This window comes from Macaca fascicularis, chromosome 7 (genome assembly GCF_037993035.2).
Source record: "Macaca fascicularis isolate 582-1 chromosome 7, T2T-MFA8v1.1".
Classification (NCBI taxonomy): domain Eukaryota; kingdom Metazoa; phylum Chordata; class Mammalia; order Primates; family Cercopithecidae; genus Macaca; species Macaca fascicularis.
The window spans coordinates 99,930,953-99,949,633 of NC_088381.1; the positions used below are offsets into that span (position 1 = coordinate 99,930,953).

Consider the following 18,681-nt stretch of genomic DNA (forward strand, 5'->3'; position numbering starts at 1 on the left):
ATGGAATATACTTTTCTATCCTTTTACATTCAACATTATTGTGTCTTTGGTACTGTAGCGATTGTCTTGTAGACTGTGTATAGTTGGATGCTGTTTTTCTCTTTTATCCATTCTACCAGTCTCTGTCTTAATAGATTTCAAATTATTTTCTTAGTCATTACCCTGCAGTTTACAGTTAACATATTTATAATAATCATGTTTTAATTGAAAGCACCTTTTTTTCAAAAGTGTACAAAAACTGCTCATTTAGAGCTTCATTTCCCATCCTTGTTATTGTCAGAAATTACATCTTTATATATTTTATGCCCGTTAACATAGACTTGTAATTATTGTTTTATGTACTTCTAAAATCATACGAGGACAAAAAGGAGTTATGAGTAAAAAATGAAGTACTGCTGGCTTATTTGCTTGGCTGTCTTGCTGCCATAACCTTGGTTATTTATTCTTTTGTATGACTTCAAGTTGCTGTCTAGTGCCCTTTCATTTCAGCTTAGAGAACTTCCTTACTCTCTTTGCCATATCTTGTAGGACATGTATACTAGTGATAAACTCTCTCAACTTTCATTTATCTAAGAGTATCTTAATTTCTCCTTCATTTTTGAAGCGTAGTTTTACCAGACACAGAATTTTTGGTTTGCAGGGTTTTTTTTTTTTCTTTAAGCACTTTAAATAATATCATTCTACTGCCTTCCAACCTCCATGGTTTCTAAAGATCAAGTAGGCTGTTAATCTTATTGAATATACCTTATATGTGACAGTTGCTTCTTTCTTGTTTTTTCATTCATTCCTCTTTTCTCCTCAGACTGGATAATCTCAACCGGTCTTTAAAAATTCACTGATTACTCCTTCTGACTGCTCATGTCTGCTGTTAACCTCTCTGGTGAAGTTTTCTTTTGGTTTATTGCACTTTTCAATTACAAAATTTCTTTTTAGGGTCTTTTTATAATTTCTGTGTACGTATTGATATTCAGTTCATTGAGTCATCATTCTCCTGGTTTCCTTTAGTTCTTTGTTCATGGTTTCCTTTAGCTCTTTGTGATTTTTTAAAAAAATCTTTTGATTTAAATTCTTTGTCTAGTAAATGCAATGACTGGGCTTCATTGTGGGCAGTTTCTCTAAATTTCTTTTTTTCCTGTAATAAACTCTACTTTCTTGTTTCTTTGTATGCCTCTTTTTTGTTGAAAATAAAGACATTTAAAAGATTATAATATGGCAATCCTGGAAATGAAATTCTTTCCCCTCACCAGGGTTTGCTTTTGCTGTGTGTTGGTTATGTTGTTTGCTTGTTTAGAGACTTCTGTAAACTATTTTTGTGAAGTCTATATTCTTTGTCTTTTGCTGCCACTGAAGTCTGTTCTATTCACTTGGTGGTGATTTGTTAGTTTCTTTAAATATCTGGAGCCAAAGGAAAAACAACACTTTCCAAGTCTTGTGGGTGAAACAAAGGCAAGCCCTTATACTTTTCCTTCAGAGAGCCAAAAGACAGGTTGAAATCCGTGACCACAGTTCTTTCAGAATAAGGTTCATACTGCTCTCTGGCACTCATGTAACCTGCACCCACAGTGCAGGCTACTGTCCTCATGATTGTCACTAATCTCGGGTATAGGGAATGGTAGGTAATTTAAAGCTTTCTTCACCAAGACTACTTCTGGTTGTAATTTTTTAATAGATTACGGAGTTCTGCAAATGTTGATTCTTACCCTTCTGGCAGCTCATTAGTCGCTGGAATTCTCTTCTCCACCACTTTTGGTGACATCACTCCCCAAGGACATATTTATCAAATTTATGGATTATTTACACACCTTGCATCTCTGTTACCCTTTGTAATCTATTTTAATAATGACTTAAATAATTATGTCATCCTGAAGGTGTAGGGGAACAGGCAGTGAAACCCTAGTTTTGTATCTGTTAGCAACTCAAATAAAACTTAGGCCATTCTAAAACTTCAGATATCAGTAATACTCTGGGTTACTTAAGGGGTAGTGACCTTTTCTAATGAAAGGGAAAAAAGGTACTTAATTAAAAGGCAATATTATTTTATTTTTTGTTTTTTATTATTATTATTATTTTTTGAGACGGAGACTTGCTCTGTCGCCCGGGCTGGAGTGCAGTGGCATGATCTCGGCACACTGCAACCCCTGCCTCCTGGGTTCAAGCAATTCTCCTGCCTCAGCCTCCCAAGTAGCTGGGACTACAGGCGCCCGCCAGCACGCCCAGCTAATTTTTTTTGTATTTTTAGTAGAGACGGTGTTTCACCGTGTTATCCAGGATGGTCTCAATCTCCTGACCTCGTGATCCCCCCGCCTTGGCCTCCCAAAGTGCTGGGATTACAGGCATGAGCTACCGTGGCTGGCCAAAAAGCAACATTATTTTAAATTACTAAAATTTTATATTTAGTTTGGGAATGTTGGGATTGGTTTCTAATCCCTTTATTGCTTGGAGGTCCAGGATAGATACTTTGGGTGATTTAAGGCCACATAAAACTTGGATAATTCACAGCTGGATAATTTAGTCTGTGTTTTTGTTCTTTGAAATCACTGTTAATAGTGAGTAAAGGGCAAGATTTTAGTGTGGGTAGTTAAGGGCCTTATAATCTCCATTTAACAAATAATAATAAATGTTTATCACTGTGGAAGGGGTTTCCCAACCTCAGCATTATTGACATTTGAGGCTATTTAATTCTTTGTTGTTAGAGGCTATCCTGTGCATTCTAGTGTGTTTAACAGCATTCCTGGCCTCTGCCTGTTAGATAGCCCTCCTCCAATTTTGACAACCAAAAATATCTCTAGGCATTACCAAGTGTTCCCTGAGATGCATGCTGCCCCCAGCTGAGAACCACTGTATTATGTGAAGAACCCTGGGGATGGAAAGGTACTGCTATGACTTTTACTGAGTGGTGATAGAGCTATAGATAAAGTGCTACAGGAGTTCAAAGGGAAAAAAATTGCATCTAATTGGAGATAGCAGGGAATGTGTCAATGAGGAAGAAATGTTTCAACTGGGACATATAGATAGACGTGGAGTAATAAGAATTCTGTAAAAGAATACTTTCACAAAGTCAGGATAAATGGTATCTAAAGAACAATGAGGTTTAGTTATTTTGAGGTAAGATTACAGGTGTGAGCTACCATGCCTGGCTTAAAATTGGGTAATTTTTGTTGATTTATCTTCAAGTTCAGTTATTATTGTTGTTGTTATTTTGGTCATCTTTATCTTGCTGCTGAGCCCGTTTGGTGAGTTGTTTCTGTCACTGTATTTCTTCGTTCTGAAATTTCTATTCATTTATTTATTTATATATTTTTTATTTATTTATTTTTGAGGAGTCTCGCTCTGTCACCTAGGCTGGAGTGCAGTGGTATGATCTCGGCTCACTGCAACCTCTGCCTCCTGGGTTCAAGTGATTCTCCTGCCTTAGCCTCCTAAGTGGCTGAGATTACAGGTGCCCACCACCACGCCTAGCTAATTTTTGTATTTTTAGTAGAGGTGGGGTTTCAACATGTTGGCCAGGCTTGTCTCAAACTCCTGACCTCAAGTGATCCACCCACTTCAGCTTCCCAAAGTGCTGGGATTACAGGCGGGAGCCACCACTCCCGGCCTAAAATTTCCATTTAGTTATTCCTTATATATTCTATTTCTTTGCTGAAACTTCCAATTTTTTCATGTTTCAAGTGTGTTTGTAATTGCACATTGAAGTATTTTATAATAACTGCTTTAAAGTCCTGTTCAATAATTCCATAATTGCCACCATTGAGTTAGTGTCTGTTAAATGTCATTTATCATTCAAGTTGACATTTTTCTTGGTTTTTGATGTGAGGGATTTTTGTTTTATTATTGTATCATAGACACTTTGGATATCACGTTCAGAGACTTTGGAATATTACTAAAATCTATTTTAGCAGGCCGCCTCTGACGTTGCACCAGCAGGGGAGGAGGGCTGCAAGGTGGGAGTGGAAGTTAAGACTCCCTGTTGGCTTCCACTGGCCTTCACTGATAATAGCATGGTGGGGTAGGTAGGACATCTCTTACCTAGGATTGGTGGTGGAAGTTTAGGCTCTCTACTCAGCCTCTGCTGACACTCCAGAAAGGGTAAAGAACTCCTTGTTACTGATTGGCAGAGGTAGAAGTGTAGGCTTTCAAGTTGGCCTCCACTGACAAGAGTGAGGAGGGATTCCATGCTCTGTGGCTTGAGGAGGGCAATTATAGTCAAAAAGGTTTTGTTTTGCTAGGCTGTACCTCTTCTAATCCTTTCACTAGGGAAAGCAGACTTCTTGTTGCTGTTGTTGGGTTTTATTTTTTTGTTTTTGTTAGTTTTGGGTGTGGTGGTGGTGGTGGTGGTGGTGGTGGTGGTGGTGGTAGTCTTGTTGTTTTTGCCTTTGCTCATTAGTATTTCTGGGTTGCAGGCCTCTCCAATGCCCAGTCACAATATGAGCCTCTCCCTGCCCCCTCAAAAATCAGGGAAGTTACTGTCATGTCGTTCTTCAAGTTCTAAGTCATTAGCCAGTTCACCTTCTTCTCTCTACCATTCACAGAATACTTATGTTTGGTTTTTTTACATGTTAGGTTCAGGGGTTTTAGCTGTATTTAGTGGGAGAGTAGGGAGAAGTAAGTCTATTCATTGTGTCTGGAGCTGAATGTCCTAAATGGTTTAAAATAGAAAATAGTCCACTAAGAACTTACTTTTTTAAAATGCTCAAAAAATATTTTATTCTTAAAAATATTTTACCACTATAAATTTGTAACTAAATTGTACATAAGATTAAGCACATTTATTGTTATAGATACATATGGGTTTTTTGTTTGGTTGGTTGGGGTTTTTTTTGGGAGACAGGGTCTTGCTCTCTTGCCTTGTCCTCCCAGGCTCAGGTGATCCCCCTGCCTCAGCCTCCCGAGTAGCTGGGGCTACAGGTGCATGCCACCATGCCCAGCTAAGTTTTTGTTTATTATTTGTAGAAACAGAGTCTCCCTATGTTGCCCAGGCTAGGCTCAAACTCCTGGGCCAAGCAGTTCTCCCACCTTGGCCCCCCAGAGTGCTGGGATTACAAACATGAGCCACTGTGCCCAGCCATGTGGATATATATGTGTTTATTAAAGTATGTATATTTCTTTATTCTCTTAGGGTTATGTACCGAAGGACTCTACCGTGTTAGCGGGAACAAAACTGACCAAGACAATATTCAAAAGCAGTTCGATCAAGGTAAGAAGATAATTATGTGAAATAAAATTGTTGTTTTATGTTTTACTTATTAGAATTCATGGTGAGAAGATTGATTTTCATTTGAAAACTTCATAAGGATATGGATGTTGAGGAGAGAGGATTTTGAAGTGGGATTAGAAGCACTGAGTAGAATAGATACCACAGTAAAGGTACAAAACAGCTAGGGAAAGTCTATTTTCTTTACACTAGCAAGCAAGTCACTGATTACTTTTAGAGCCTTTGAATTAAGGGGCCTCAGTACTAGGGATTTGTAAGAGGAAGCAGATGATATGAACTTTTTAAAATACAATTGCAATAGAAGAAAAGATTGAAAACAAGAGGCAGTTGAGTCAAGAAAATACAATATTGTATATATTTTTAATGTAAGTATGAAGACAGAAGAGGATTTAGTAAATAAGAAAGGAGGTACTGGAAAAGTATTGAAGCAAAGTCCATCAGGCCCGGAAGGAATGGAATGCAGTAGAATAAATTTTGTTTTTGAAATAACAAGAAACTCTCTCTTACCCTAAGACTGAAGGGAATACTATAAAATATTTTGATGTAAGATTAGGTATTTTATGGCCCATATACTCTGAGTTTCTTCCCAAATTTCATATTCCTAATACATTAAACAATCTCACAAGTAAAAGACTGTGACTGTACCTATATAAATCCATCACCAGAGTTAGAAAAGCAATAATTTGACTTCTGATTGACATCTTAGCCATTAGGAGTAAAAAAAGCCAAATTTTCTACTCAGTAAACTCTATGTGCGATTAAAGATTTAAATGTAAAAAATGAAAAACATAAGTACCAGAGAGAAAAATGAGTGAATATTTTTATAGTCTTAGAGTAAAGAAAAGCCTAAACTTGATATGAAACCTAGAAAGCTTGAACACAAGTTGATAGACTGGACTGTGTACATGCTAAAATTTTACAAAAATGTAAAAATTCTGTATGACATGTGGCTAAAACAGGGTGTGACATACCTAGCTTAAGTAATTCCCATCAGAAGAGAGCAACCAATAAATAAATGAAAATATGCTTAGCTTCTATTAATGATAAAAATTAAAGGATTATATTTGTTTGTTTTATTTGAATGAAAAGAATTGTTAGTAGAGCGTAGGTAAGCATGTATCTTGTACACTGTTAGTTGTAGGTGCCTTTTGAGAGGCAGTTTGTGAATATCAGGATTCAGATAGCTTTGCTAGAGAAATTCCACTTCTAGGAATTTGTTATAGAAGTCTTTGCATAAGCATGCCAAGATATACTTACAAGGCTGTTCCTTGCAGTATTGTTTTTTTTTAAAGGGGTGTTGGGGGGATACCACTCGGGTCTCATAAGTAGAATGAATACTAAGAAGCCACATAAAATAAAGATTTATGCCTGTTGAAATGTCAAAACGTCAGTTGTTGTGTGTGTGTGACTGTGTGTTTACAAAAACACACCTTGTTGCCAAAGAGTATCGTATAGTCTAGTATCCCATTTTTTAAAAATATTGCCCGGTCACAGTGGCTGACGCCTGTAATCCTAGCACTTTGGGAGGCCAAGGTGGGCAAATTGCCTGAGCTCAGGAGTTCGAGACCAGCCTGGGCAACATAGTGAAACCCCATCTGTACTAAAATGCAAAAAATTAGCCGGACATGGTGGTGCACACCTGTAATCCCAGCTACTTGGGAGGCTGAGGCAGGAGAATCACTTGAACCCAGGAGGGGGAGGTTACAGGGAGCTGAGATCGTACCATTGCACTCCAGCCTGGGTGACAGAGCGAGACTGCATCTAAAAAAAAAAAAAAAAATTCTTTCTCTCTCTCTGTATATATAGTGTTTAAAAAACTGTTTAGACTTAATGATATTAAATTGGTAGAAGTTAACTTCCAGTAATGAATGCATTTTTGTAGTTAATACCAAGGCTCTTGAGTTTGACTTTCTTGTTTTATTTTCTGGTCCTGCCACTACTGCCACTATTTTTGTGTCTCTGGCAAGTTAATCTTTCTAAATCTCAATTTCTTCATGTCTAGTATGGGAATGATGAGAGTAACTATAAGGATAATGGGATAATGCATATGAAGAGTTTTCTGTCCGAGCACCATATTAAATGTTCATTGGGTAGCTATTACTACAAAGAATGTAGCCTAAGGAAATAAGCTTATATGTATTAAAGCATAGCATCATATCATTTTCATATTATTGTAATATATTTAAATGAAATAAATCTAAATGTTCAGTAATAGAATATTATGTAAATTGTGTAATCTAAGGAAATATTTCACAGCCATTAAAATTGTTTATGTAGGGCAAAATGTTAACAATTGATTTGGCAATTTTTTTAATGAACAGAGAAAGGCTGAAAGGAAACATGCTAAACTGTAAGCAGTGCTTGTCTAGGTGATGGGGAAATTTTTTTTCTTTTTGCTGGCCTATTTTTTATATTAAAGTGATTTACTGATAGCAAATTAACCTTATAATACACTTTTAGTATGTTCTAGTCTTGATTTTTTTAGTCGGAACTTCACCAACTATTTAAATTTAAACTGTTTTACATGAAATTTTAAACTGTAAGCTTAAAAAGTCCAAATGAGAATTTATACAAATTGAGTATCTCTTATTCAAAATTCTTGGGGCCCAGAAGTATTTCGGATTTCAGATTTTTTTCAAATTTTGGAATATGTGTATTTTACTTGGCGTTTATGCCAGATATGAAATGTTCCAGTGAACAAGTTTCAGATCCACCTGTATGCATATTTCTTTTTTCTTTCTAGTTATTTATGGCCTCTTTTTTTTTCCCCCTCCTCCAAAGAAATAGGGTCTCACTATGTTGCCCAGGCTAGACTTAAACTCCTGGGCTCAAGTGATCTTCTCACCTTAGTTTCCTGAGTAGCTGGGACTATAGGTACGCACCACCTCACCTGCCTCTTGTGGCCTCTTTTAAATAGCTGTATAAACCAAAAAAAGATAGGTATTATTAAAGTTCCTCAATATACTAATAAACCTAACAGCATTTTTAAAATTATAACAGAAAAGACTTATTGCTTGGTTGTCTTTTCCCAAATCCATGTAGTTTGTCAGCCTAAAAAGAAAAGTGGGGCCGGGCGCCTTGGCTCACACCTGTAATTTCAGCACTTTGGGAGGCTGAGGCAGGTGGATCACCTGAGGTCAGAAGTTCAAGACCAGCCTGGCCAACATGGTGAAACCCCTTCTCTACTAAAAATATAAAAAATTAGCTGGGTGTGGTGACGGTCGCCTGTAATCCCAGCTACTCAGGAGGCTGAGGCAGGAGAATCACTTGAACCCGGGAGGTAGAGGTTGCAGTGAGGTGTACTCCAGCCGGGGCAACAAAAGCAAAATTCAGTCTCAAAAAAAAAAAAGAAAAAGAAAAGTGGCCCACGACTTAAAGTTATCTTTTGATCTAAAAGTAACCGTTTAGCTTACTTCTATAATAAAGTTTTATTATGTAATTTAAAATGTTAATTTTTGTCTTGTAGATCATAGTATCAATCTGGTGTCAATGGAAGTAACAGTAAATGCTGTAGCTGGAGCCCTTAAAGCTTTCTTTGCAGATCTGCCAGATCCTTTAATTCCATATTCTCTTCATCCGGAGCTATTGGAAGCAGCAAGTAAGTATAAACCTCCTTTTTATGAGAGGGTTGATACTGGCAGTTTTTGGATATCGATTGCTAAGTGTTAAAATCGTCATGTGCTAGAATATGTAGCTAATAAAAATTAACTTACTAGAACTCTATTTCTTAAAGGTATTTTCCTCTAAATTAAAATCAGAATCCCTGAAGATGGCCTCCAGGAATATTCTGTTTTAGTTAGCCCCCTAGGTGACTTAAATGCTCCTAGAAATTAGATCATTGTACTAGAAGTTTGAGGTTTGTGTTTTTAATTCAAACTTAAGGGCATTGTAAGAAAAATAAATTCTTCAAATTGTAAGTCAAAGAAATTTACTTTGGCCTTGTCTACCTGTTTTATGTTGCTGTAACAGAATATTACAGACTGCATAATTTATAAAGTAATTTATTTCTTACAGTTCTAGAGGCTAGTAAGTTCAGGGTCAAGGAGGCCTCATCGGGTGAGGGCCTTTTTGCAAAGGCATTCCATGCCCAAAGGTGGAAGGGCAAGAGAGCACACTCAGAGAGTGAGAGACAGGAAGGGACCTGAACTTACTCTTTTATCAGGAATTCATTCCCAAAATAGCTAACTCACTTAAGAGGTAACAGTGTTAATCTGTTCACAAGGACAAAACCCTCATGATATAGTCACCTCTTAAAGATCCCACCTCTCAACACTGTTGCCTTGGGGATTAAGTTTCCCACACAAGAACTTTGGGGGAAACATTCAAACCATAGCAGACCACGTGTTGTAAGTCATTTTGGGAAAGAACACGATATTTATTTAGTATTTATTCCTACTTTGGCATCTTTCATTCAGATGTTTCCACTAAACAGAGACTCATTTATCCGGAAAATGAGACCTAAAGTCTGTTTGGGCATCATTTTCATTCATGTGATTTCTCAGTGACAAAAAAATTAACATAATTGCTAAACACTTCTGTCTACTATTTCCTTTTGGTTGCAAGTCGTCAAGTTCTTTTAGGTGAGACTACTTTGTACAGTTCTGATTATAAGTTCTCAGTGATTTTGTTTTTTTAATTCAGTATATTGTCACAAGGTATAGTTGCCTTATACATACTCTCAGGTAAAGTGGGAAAATGGTTTAATTGATAGTTTAGATGTTCTTATCTATTGACCATTAATAGGAACCTCAGAACTGTCCTACTTAGGAAATTTTTGAGGACCGATTTAGAAGTAATGTATAACAAATGAAATTTTGTTAGTAATTGGTTTTGCTACCATAATGATGTGGTATGCACACTGGTCTCCAAAATAAAGAAGAGGAGGAAAGCACCCTCTATCTCATTTATTTCAGGGCCACATTTTAGTTACTCTGTTTCATAATTGCGTAGATTTGGAGAGTAAGTTATATACTTAAACTACCTGTAAAGGAAAATCTCTGATAAGCAAAATGGATTACAAGTAATTGTAGTATAGACAAATCTATAGCCCAAGGGCCATATTTTAGGCTATCGCCAGTTTTGGGCAGACTTTTGAGCTGAGAATCGTTTTTACACCAAGAGAAAAGAAAATTTCATGACACATTAAAATTACATGAAATTCAAATTTCAGAAGTTTTATTGGAGTATAGCCACTCCCATTTGTTATGCCTGTTACTGCTTTTGTGCTACAACACGGGGTTGAGTAAGTGTGCCCACAAAGCCTAAAATAGTTAGTCTCTGTAGCATAAATGTTAAGAGCCTAACAGATGTGTAAGTAATTAATTATAAATCAGTATCTAGTTACGTAAATTGCTAATATACCATTTCCCATTTTGTCAATGCTGAGTCACTTTGGTCTTCAGTGATTAGCTTTCCTTATCAAAAGGCTATAGTAATAAATGATAACATTAATAGAAATAGATAATGTTAGTTGAAGTGATTTCTTAATTTACATTATTTAGCAGGTTCTTTTGAACAGGGATCTCCAACCCCTAGGCCACACAGCCTGGCTTGTTAGGAACCAGGCCTCACAGCAGAAGGTGAGCAGTTGGGTAAGGGAAGCTGAGCTCCACCTTCTGTCAGATCAGGAGCAGCATTAGATTCTCATGGGAGTGGGAACCCTATTGTGAACTGCGCATGTGGGGGATCTAGGTTGTGCACTTCTTATAATCTAATGATAAATGTAATGCACTTGAATCATCCTGAAACCATCCCCCCACCCATCTGTGAAAAAACTGTCTTCCACAAAACTGGTCGCTGGTGCCAAAAAGGCTGGGGACTGCTGCTTTAGACCATTTTCTTTGATTTTGTTTACCTATCCTAATATGCTTTAAACACATTCTTGATTGTTACAGTAAATATAGCAGGAAGCTTTATCAAATATTTTTAAATGTGTTTTATACAAACTCTTCACTTTTAATTTCACAGAAATCCCGGATAAAACAGAACGTCTTCATGCCCTGAAAGAAATTGTTAAGAAATTTCATCCTGTAAACTATGATGTATTCAGATATGTGATAACACATCTAAACAGGTATTTTTTTTTTTTTTTTTTTTTAGGGATTTTTGGCAAATAAAATGCACTATACATTTCAAACATGTAAACTTTATAAATTGGGTAATTATCAGATAGAAAAGGGGACTCAGACTAAACATACAGTTGAATTTTGGTTTTCTAATTTATATCTAAAAAGATATGTGATTAGTATTGTAATGAAATGATTATATAAATAGTAAGTGTGGTAAGTATATTTTCTTTTTTACCACATTCTCTGTAGGATCTTAGAATTTTAGATATGAAATGACACTTAGATAATTAACCAGATTGACCTAGTTGGAGTTGAAACAGGGTTTGGTTTGAAAAATTACTAGTTCTGTGACCTTGGGTAAATGACTTATTCTTGCTAAGTCTTGATTGTCTCAAATACAAACATGAGAATAACAGCACTTCACAAAGTTGTTCTGAGGATTGAATGGAACTGTTAGCATGTGTGCTAATTTTTTCAAAAGTTTTCTCATAATATTTTCTACTGACATTTTAGTGAACTGTATTTTTTTTAAACTAATAGTATCAACGCCCAAACCAAGTACATTTCAGCCTGTACCTCCTAAAAGAGGATTAACCGATGTTTAAAGCTTACTTTTTACTAGCAATGTGGTATAAAACCGTGTTAACATTTCTTATAACCTTTCCCTGAGAAAATACCATGGAAACTTGGTGAAACCCCATCTCACTAAAAATACAAAAATTAGCTGGGTGTGGTGGTGAGCGTCTGTAATCCTAGCTACTCAGGAGGCTTGGGGTGGGAGAATTGCTTGAGCCCGGGAGGCAGAGGTTGCAGTAAGCCGAGATCATGCCATTGCACTCCAGCCTGGCCAACAGAGCAAGACTCTGTCTCAAAAAAAAAAAAAAAAAAAAAAAGATTGTTTTGTGGAATGCTAGCAACCAGTGTTTGCTTTTTTTTTTATTGAGATGGAGTCTCGCTCTGTCACCAGGCTGGAGTTCAGTGGCACGATCTCAGCTCACTGCAACCTCCACCTCCTGAGTTCAAGCAGTTCTCTTGCCTCAGCTTCCCGAGTAGCTGGGATTACAGATGCATACCACCACGCCCAGCTAAATTTAGTATTTTTAGTAGAGACAGGGTTTCACCATGTTGACCAGGATGGTCTCGATCTCTTGACCTTGTGATCTGCCCTCCTCAGCCTCCCAAAGTGCTGGAGTTACAGGCGTGAGCCACCGCTCCTGCTGCAACCGGGTTTTTTGAAAGTTAAAAATTCTCCCTGGATGTGGTGGCTCAACACTTTGGGAGGCTGGAGGATCTCTTGAGGCCAGGAGTTTGAGACCAGTGTGAGCAACATAGTGAGACTTGATTCTCCAAAAAAAAAAGGAAGGGAAGAGAAAGAAAGAAAAGGGAGAGATAAAAAAGAGAGGACGTGGGGGAGGAAGGAAGGGAAAATTAGCCTGACATTAGTGTCAAACGCCTGTGGTAGTAATTTTTCCAAAGCTGGTTGAGAGAGAGAGCATACTCTGGTTTATCTTTACATCTCTCATAGTAGTCAAAGAAGTTACATATACAATTAAAATTTGTTGTTTCTGTTGCCAAAAACTCACTACAATTTGTCACATCAGGAAAGGTTTTTTGTTGTTGTTTTTGAGACGGAGTTTCACTTCACTCTTGTTGCCCAGGCTGGAGTGTAATGGCGCGATCTCCACTCACCACAACCCCCGCCTCCCAGGTTCAAGCGATTCTCCTGCCTCAGCCTTCCAAGTAGCTGGAATTACAGGCTGTGTCACTACGCCTGGCTAATTTTGTATTTTTAGTAGAGATGGGGTTTCTCCATGTTAGTCCTGCTGGTCTCGAACTCCCGACCTCAGGTGATCCACCTGCCTCAGCCTCCCGATGTGCTGGGATTACAGGTGTGAGCCACTGCACCTGCCCAGGAAAAGTTTTTTACATACGAATTAAAGATGCTTCTTTATGCAAATTTTTAAACCCCAGGTTTGAAGTAGGATAAAAGGTAACGTTAAATCTGAGACCATTTCTAGCTCTAGAATTCTGTGATTGTAATGAGTTTTGATTTCTAAATGTTTTTTCCTTTCATAATTTCAGGGTTAGTCAGCAAAATAAAATCAACCTAATGACAGCAGACAACTTATCCATCTGTTTTTGGCCAACCTTGATGAGACCTGATTTTGAAAATCGAGAGTTTCTGTCTACTACTAAGATTCATCAATCTGTTGTTGAAACATTCATTCAACAGTGTCAGTTTTTCTTTTACAATGGAGAAATTGTAGAAACGACAAACATTGTGGCTCCTCCACCACCTTCAAACCCAGGACAGTTGGTGGAACCAATGGTACCACTTCAGTTGCCACCACCATTGCAACCTCAGCTGATACAACCACAATTACAAACGGATCCTCTTGGTATTATATGAATAGGAGGTGATTGCAGACAGCCTGGATTTGGACAAAAAGCAAATCTAGACATGCATGTTTCAGGGTTCAGTAGTATACTTCATGTTTCATACAGATAAGTCACATTCAAAATTACATTTTCTCTTTGAACTAGATGGTATTCCTTATTCACTTACATTACAAATCTAAGACCATGTGATAAGCATGACTGGAGAGGTTTAATTTTTATAAACAAAAATAGCTATAAAATACAAAGCTGCTGCTGCATGCAACCTTATCGCAATCAGTATATATCATTCCTGTGGCAATTTCTGTCACATTATATTGTGAATAAAATTTTTCTATAGAAATTAAATGATTTAAAAACTCACCTATATGAAACATTTAATGCTTTTCAGCCTGCTTTCTGGCTGATTTTGTTATTTGATATGCTAATTTGGGCAACGTAATTTACATTCTGGCAGTCAGTGTAGATAACTAAAAGCCCAGTTAAGTATTTTATAATTTCAGGCTACTGAGGCCATGCTTGGGATGTTGTTTGAAAGAAAAAAAATACACTTGACATATTTCACATTTCTGTACCTTCATCTGTACTTCCAGTAAACATGTGGATGATTTGATGAGGGATAAATGAACCTATTTCTTTTACACACATACCAAGGACATGCTTGTGGCTAAAGTGAGTTGATAATGTTGTGCAAAGGATAGTTGTCACCAACTCATTTCTTTATGGTCCATAATGAAATAAACATTTTGTATACTGTTAATTCTGTAAACAGATGCATGTTCAAAAGATCTATGATGGTCTTGTAATCTTAATCTAATATATTTTAGATATTTTAATTTTTTCCCTCTTGGGGAACACATTTAGTATAGTGTAGAAAATACTTCATTACATTTTCATATAAGGTTATATAACTTTTCATACATAAACATGAAATTTGTTGTAGAAAATTCTTTAAACCAAACATTTAAATCTAGGACTTCAATTTAATTTGTTTCTTGAATCTATTTTTATGTGGCCCTTAAAAACATATCCAAAAAACCCATTGCTAATATAGCAATAAAAATACTTTGGGTACTGACAGACTCTTTGGAGTGTTTATATTACAAATTTGTATTCATGTTCTTTTCTGTGATGCATTGTACTAAAATCCAAAATGGCTTTTGCACCATTTTTAAGCCAGTTTTTCCTTTGATGTTGGTACCAGAATTACTATAAATGACTGCTGCTTTTGGGGGTAAACATTTTGTTAGTGAAGATAAAACCAGAACACTAAATTATGGATAAAATTTTCAGAATAGGTGGCACAGGTAAATTTTACTAGGTTATATTTTGTGTAGTAAAGAAAAAAATTCTTTGGTCAATGTTATCTTAATTCAGACTACAATTTTAAGATTATCTTATATGTATTATAGTAAATAGATTTTGAGATTCAAGGCTCCTAAGAGTTTGATTTGCTCTGTTTTTTCCTAAAATATTGTCTTTCCCAACTGTTAAGTTCTAGGTATTGTACTTCCAATTTTAACTTCAGAACCAAGATGTTGGCATGAACCAGGCTGCTGTTGAAGTACATGTATATTATAAATTATCTTATTTGTGTTATACTCTTACATGTTATCTTTTCTAAGAAAACAAAGTCCCTATTATTCCTATTGCAAAGCACACAGGAATTAAGAAAGTACAGTAATTTTTAAAAAAAAATCCGGTAAATGTAGTATTCTTAACCTGTTCTATATTACTTATACTTATTGTCTATATAGCTTTAATTTATAGTTGTCAGTTTAACTATTGGCATGTCTGGCAAAGAAAATTAAACTTTAAGAGTTTTATAAACTTTCTAGGTTGCTAAAGAATTTATTTTTCTACTATATATGGTATAGACAAAGCATCAAACTATGTACAGGAAAAAAGCCTGACTATTTCTATTGGAAGTGGGCTGAAAAGAGAGTTTTCAAAACTTCGTGTCTTCAGTTCATTCTGTCATAACTTTGCTATTGTAATATGTGAATACCAGTTTATTTAAGCTATTCTCTTTTATACTGTATTAATTTAATGTTCATCTGCATTTAGTACCATTTTTGTTACTAAAACTGGCATTTACCATTTTTCACATTAACCTACCTTGCACCTTCTCCCAAACTTATCTCCACTTTTCTATGCATTCTATCATTGATTTGACACACTTCATAGTGAGTCATTTAAATACTCTACGTTTGGTTCAATTAACCAGTAGGTTACAGTTATTGAAAATTAAAGTACAGTTTAAAGCTCAGTCTGTTACACTGAATTGTGTTTGTTTTTGCCAAGGATTTAAATATGTTTTTAAATATTAGAAACATCTAAGAACAGAATAACATAATTAAACTTTTTTCTGGTAAGTTACTGGAAGGTTTCACTGTTTAGGGACCTATCATCTGAGACTTCGTAAAGGATTAAAATAGGAGGATAGTCTCATAATTGTGAGTAAACATCAAGGCATTATATTTTACAATAATAAAATTTCATCTACACACACGTTGCCATTGTTTCATTTAAGGTTCAGTGCTTATAGTTACTACAATATTGGACCTAACAGGATCTAGATTAGCAGTATAAAGAAGCATAGTGGTACTCTGTTTCACACTTTCAGTAGATTTATTAGAAGTCAAATTCTATTGAACAGACACTTCTTAGGATATACAACTAATTTAAGAATAAAATTCCAGACACAATATATTTTTTTTTAAATGGTATTTGTTAGTAGTGCTTCTTCCCCTTAATATTTACAGTGTAAATACTGCAGGTAACAGCAATCTAAGTCAAAAAGCAGCTTTTTTTCCCATACTGTATGTAAATAATGTAGACCTGGGTATTTTTGTTTGTTTGGGTTTTTCTTTTTTTTTTTTTTTTAAGGTACTGGAATCTAATTAATAATATCTCTTAGATATAAACAAAAGGGAACAATTGGAATGAGAATTTAGGCCTTAGCTTCCATGGTGATTTTTAGTTTTTTTATACAGTAATAATTGTGATGCTATTTGTCAACTGGATATAAATATATATATAATTTTTAAAAGTCAAAAGTGCTTTTGTTTCTTTGTTTAATGTAATTTTTGTGCTTCACCCACAGGATGCTGCAGTAAATTAAATTTCAATGAAGCTTCTGATGTATAAAGAATGCTATGAATAAAACATTAAGAAGCTGTGTAATTTTAAGTTATAGTTGCCTCTATTTTTACCATTTCATTGGTAAAAATTAGCTAATTTTTTTCAAGTGAAATATGAAAAATAAAAATTTAAATTTATCAATATGATGGAAATTTTATAAGGAGATGTATTATTGAGTTTTCACTGTACCTGGAAAGGAGATTCAAAATTTTTTCTGGGGGTGTATATAAGTGAAAATCTGATTTTTTTAATTGTCAGGAAAACAAGATAATGCACAGATTTCTAAGACTCAGATCTTACTTGGATGTGATTTTTGAGCTGGGGATAGACATGCTTTGGAGCCACTGGAAATATTTTGAAAACTATTCTAGTTACACCACAGCTGCTAATGTTAAAGAATATATTTATGTGTTCATGGTTTGTGACTATTAGGCCAAATTTTATGGCATGTGTTGTCAATCTGGATCTGGTGAGGTCTGTTTGACGTGAATCTTTGTGTTATCTTGAATTTAATAGTTTCAAGGTACTTAAATTCTTAGACTTTTACAGTTTCTAATTTGTTTCAATGCATATGGGACATGCTTGATTTTTTTTTTTTTTTACCGTATTAGGACTCGAAGTTCTTAGCCTTTTCAGGTTATCAAATACCTGAAAGTAAAATTTTCTAAGATTTGATAAGGGAAGGTACTATTCAAATCATTTTCTTAGGATAGCATCTTTACATACGATGAGAGGATTGTACAAGCATTAATCTCATATTCCAACATCCAGTTACTGGATGTGATCCAAGTACCCTGGTCTTTTTAAAGCAGTTAAAATCTAATTAATTAACTTTGGGAGTCTTCACTATTCAGTTGATCCTCATCATTGTCCTATTTGTATGACTCCATTTTTTCCTCCACTATATGAGTTTTCTTTGTCGGGGAGAGGAGTGGGGAGAGCCACAGAATCTCATATTCACATCTTAATTAAATTGTGTAATATTAGTCTTTTGTGGAAATTCTGTAGGCAGTGAGAATGATTTTGAAAAGTAACCAATGATAATTAGCATTTTAGTTATTACTAAATGCATAAAATTATAACCCTTGAAATTAATTTGGTGCTGGCAGTTCTGGTTTAGTCATTTTTACCAGTAGTTAGTAGTATTAAGACCTGCAGTATATGCACTTTTTGAGTAGCTGTCAAAGAATTGTACTTGAGAAACAACTTGTTTATTCTTACAATTCAGATTTTCTATTCAATTTTGTCTCAAATAGTAAAAGTTATTGTGAACAATTTAACAATGGCCTCCTGTTCTAGTTTGCCTAACATTTCAGTTAAGATTTAGTGTTTTAACCTATTTTTTTCAAGTTTATTTTTTGTATTAGATTTTATTTGCATAAGTTATGTGGGTTTAGTAATTGACTTATTTATTCATTGCTTCACCAATTCATCCAGATTAGTTTTAAGTGTGTATATGTATTTGCTCACCAGATCATTTTCTTGGGACCTTGAACTGTGAATGTTTTGTCCTAACAATTTAACATTTTCTAGGTACTTGCTGCAAGTTCTTGAACTATTTTACCAGCTTTAACTTTGGGGCTCTTAGTTCCTTTTCTCCAGATTCTTGTTATTTTATTTTATCCAAATAAATATTTAGGTGTTCTAAGAAGTAGACTTCTGTTTAATTCCCTAAAATACGTAAAATCAGAAGCTGTGCACACTATCATACTGTTATTTGTGTAGGACTTGGATTATTTATAAATGTAGGTGAAAAGATAAAAAATATCTGTCTGAGAGAACATAGTCTTTAGATATCCTCCTTGGAAATTTGACTTCGAAATTTTTCATTTGTTGGCAGTCACAGGCATAGCTGCTGAA

The 18,681-nt window shown here is 35.4% G+C and overlaps 1 protein-coding gene across 7 annotated transcripts in view; it reads left to right on the forward strand.

Moving 5' to 3' along the window:
• ARHGAP5 (Rho GTPase activating protein 5) overlaps positions 1–18,472 on the forward strand; it is a 74,549-nt gene extending 56,077 nt beyond the window's left edge. For 6 of the 7 annotated variants that reach the window (XM_015453689.4, XM_045396271.3, XM_005561042.5 and 3 more), the window contains 4 exons: positions 5,117–5,194; positions 8,679–8,810; positions 11,180–11,285; positions 13,363–18,472. In XM_015453689.4, the coding sequence (XP_015309175.1) occupies positions 5,117–5,194; positions 8,679–8,810; positions 11,180–11,285; positions 13,363–13,690 (644 nt within the window). In that variant the 3' untranslated portion in view covers positions 13,691–18,472. The remainder of the gene's footprint in view (positions 1–5,116; positions 5,195–8,678; positions 8,811–11,179; positions 11,286–13,362) is intronic. The other variant, XR_012415701.1, reaches the window with a different exon arrangement.
• The last annotated feature ends 209 nt before the right edge of the window (positions 18,473–18,681 follow it).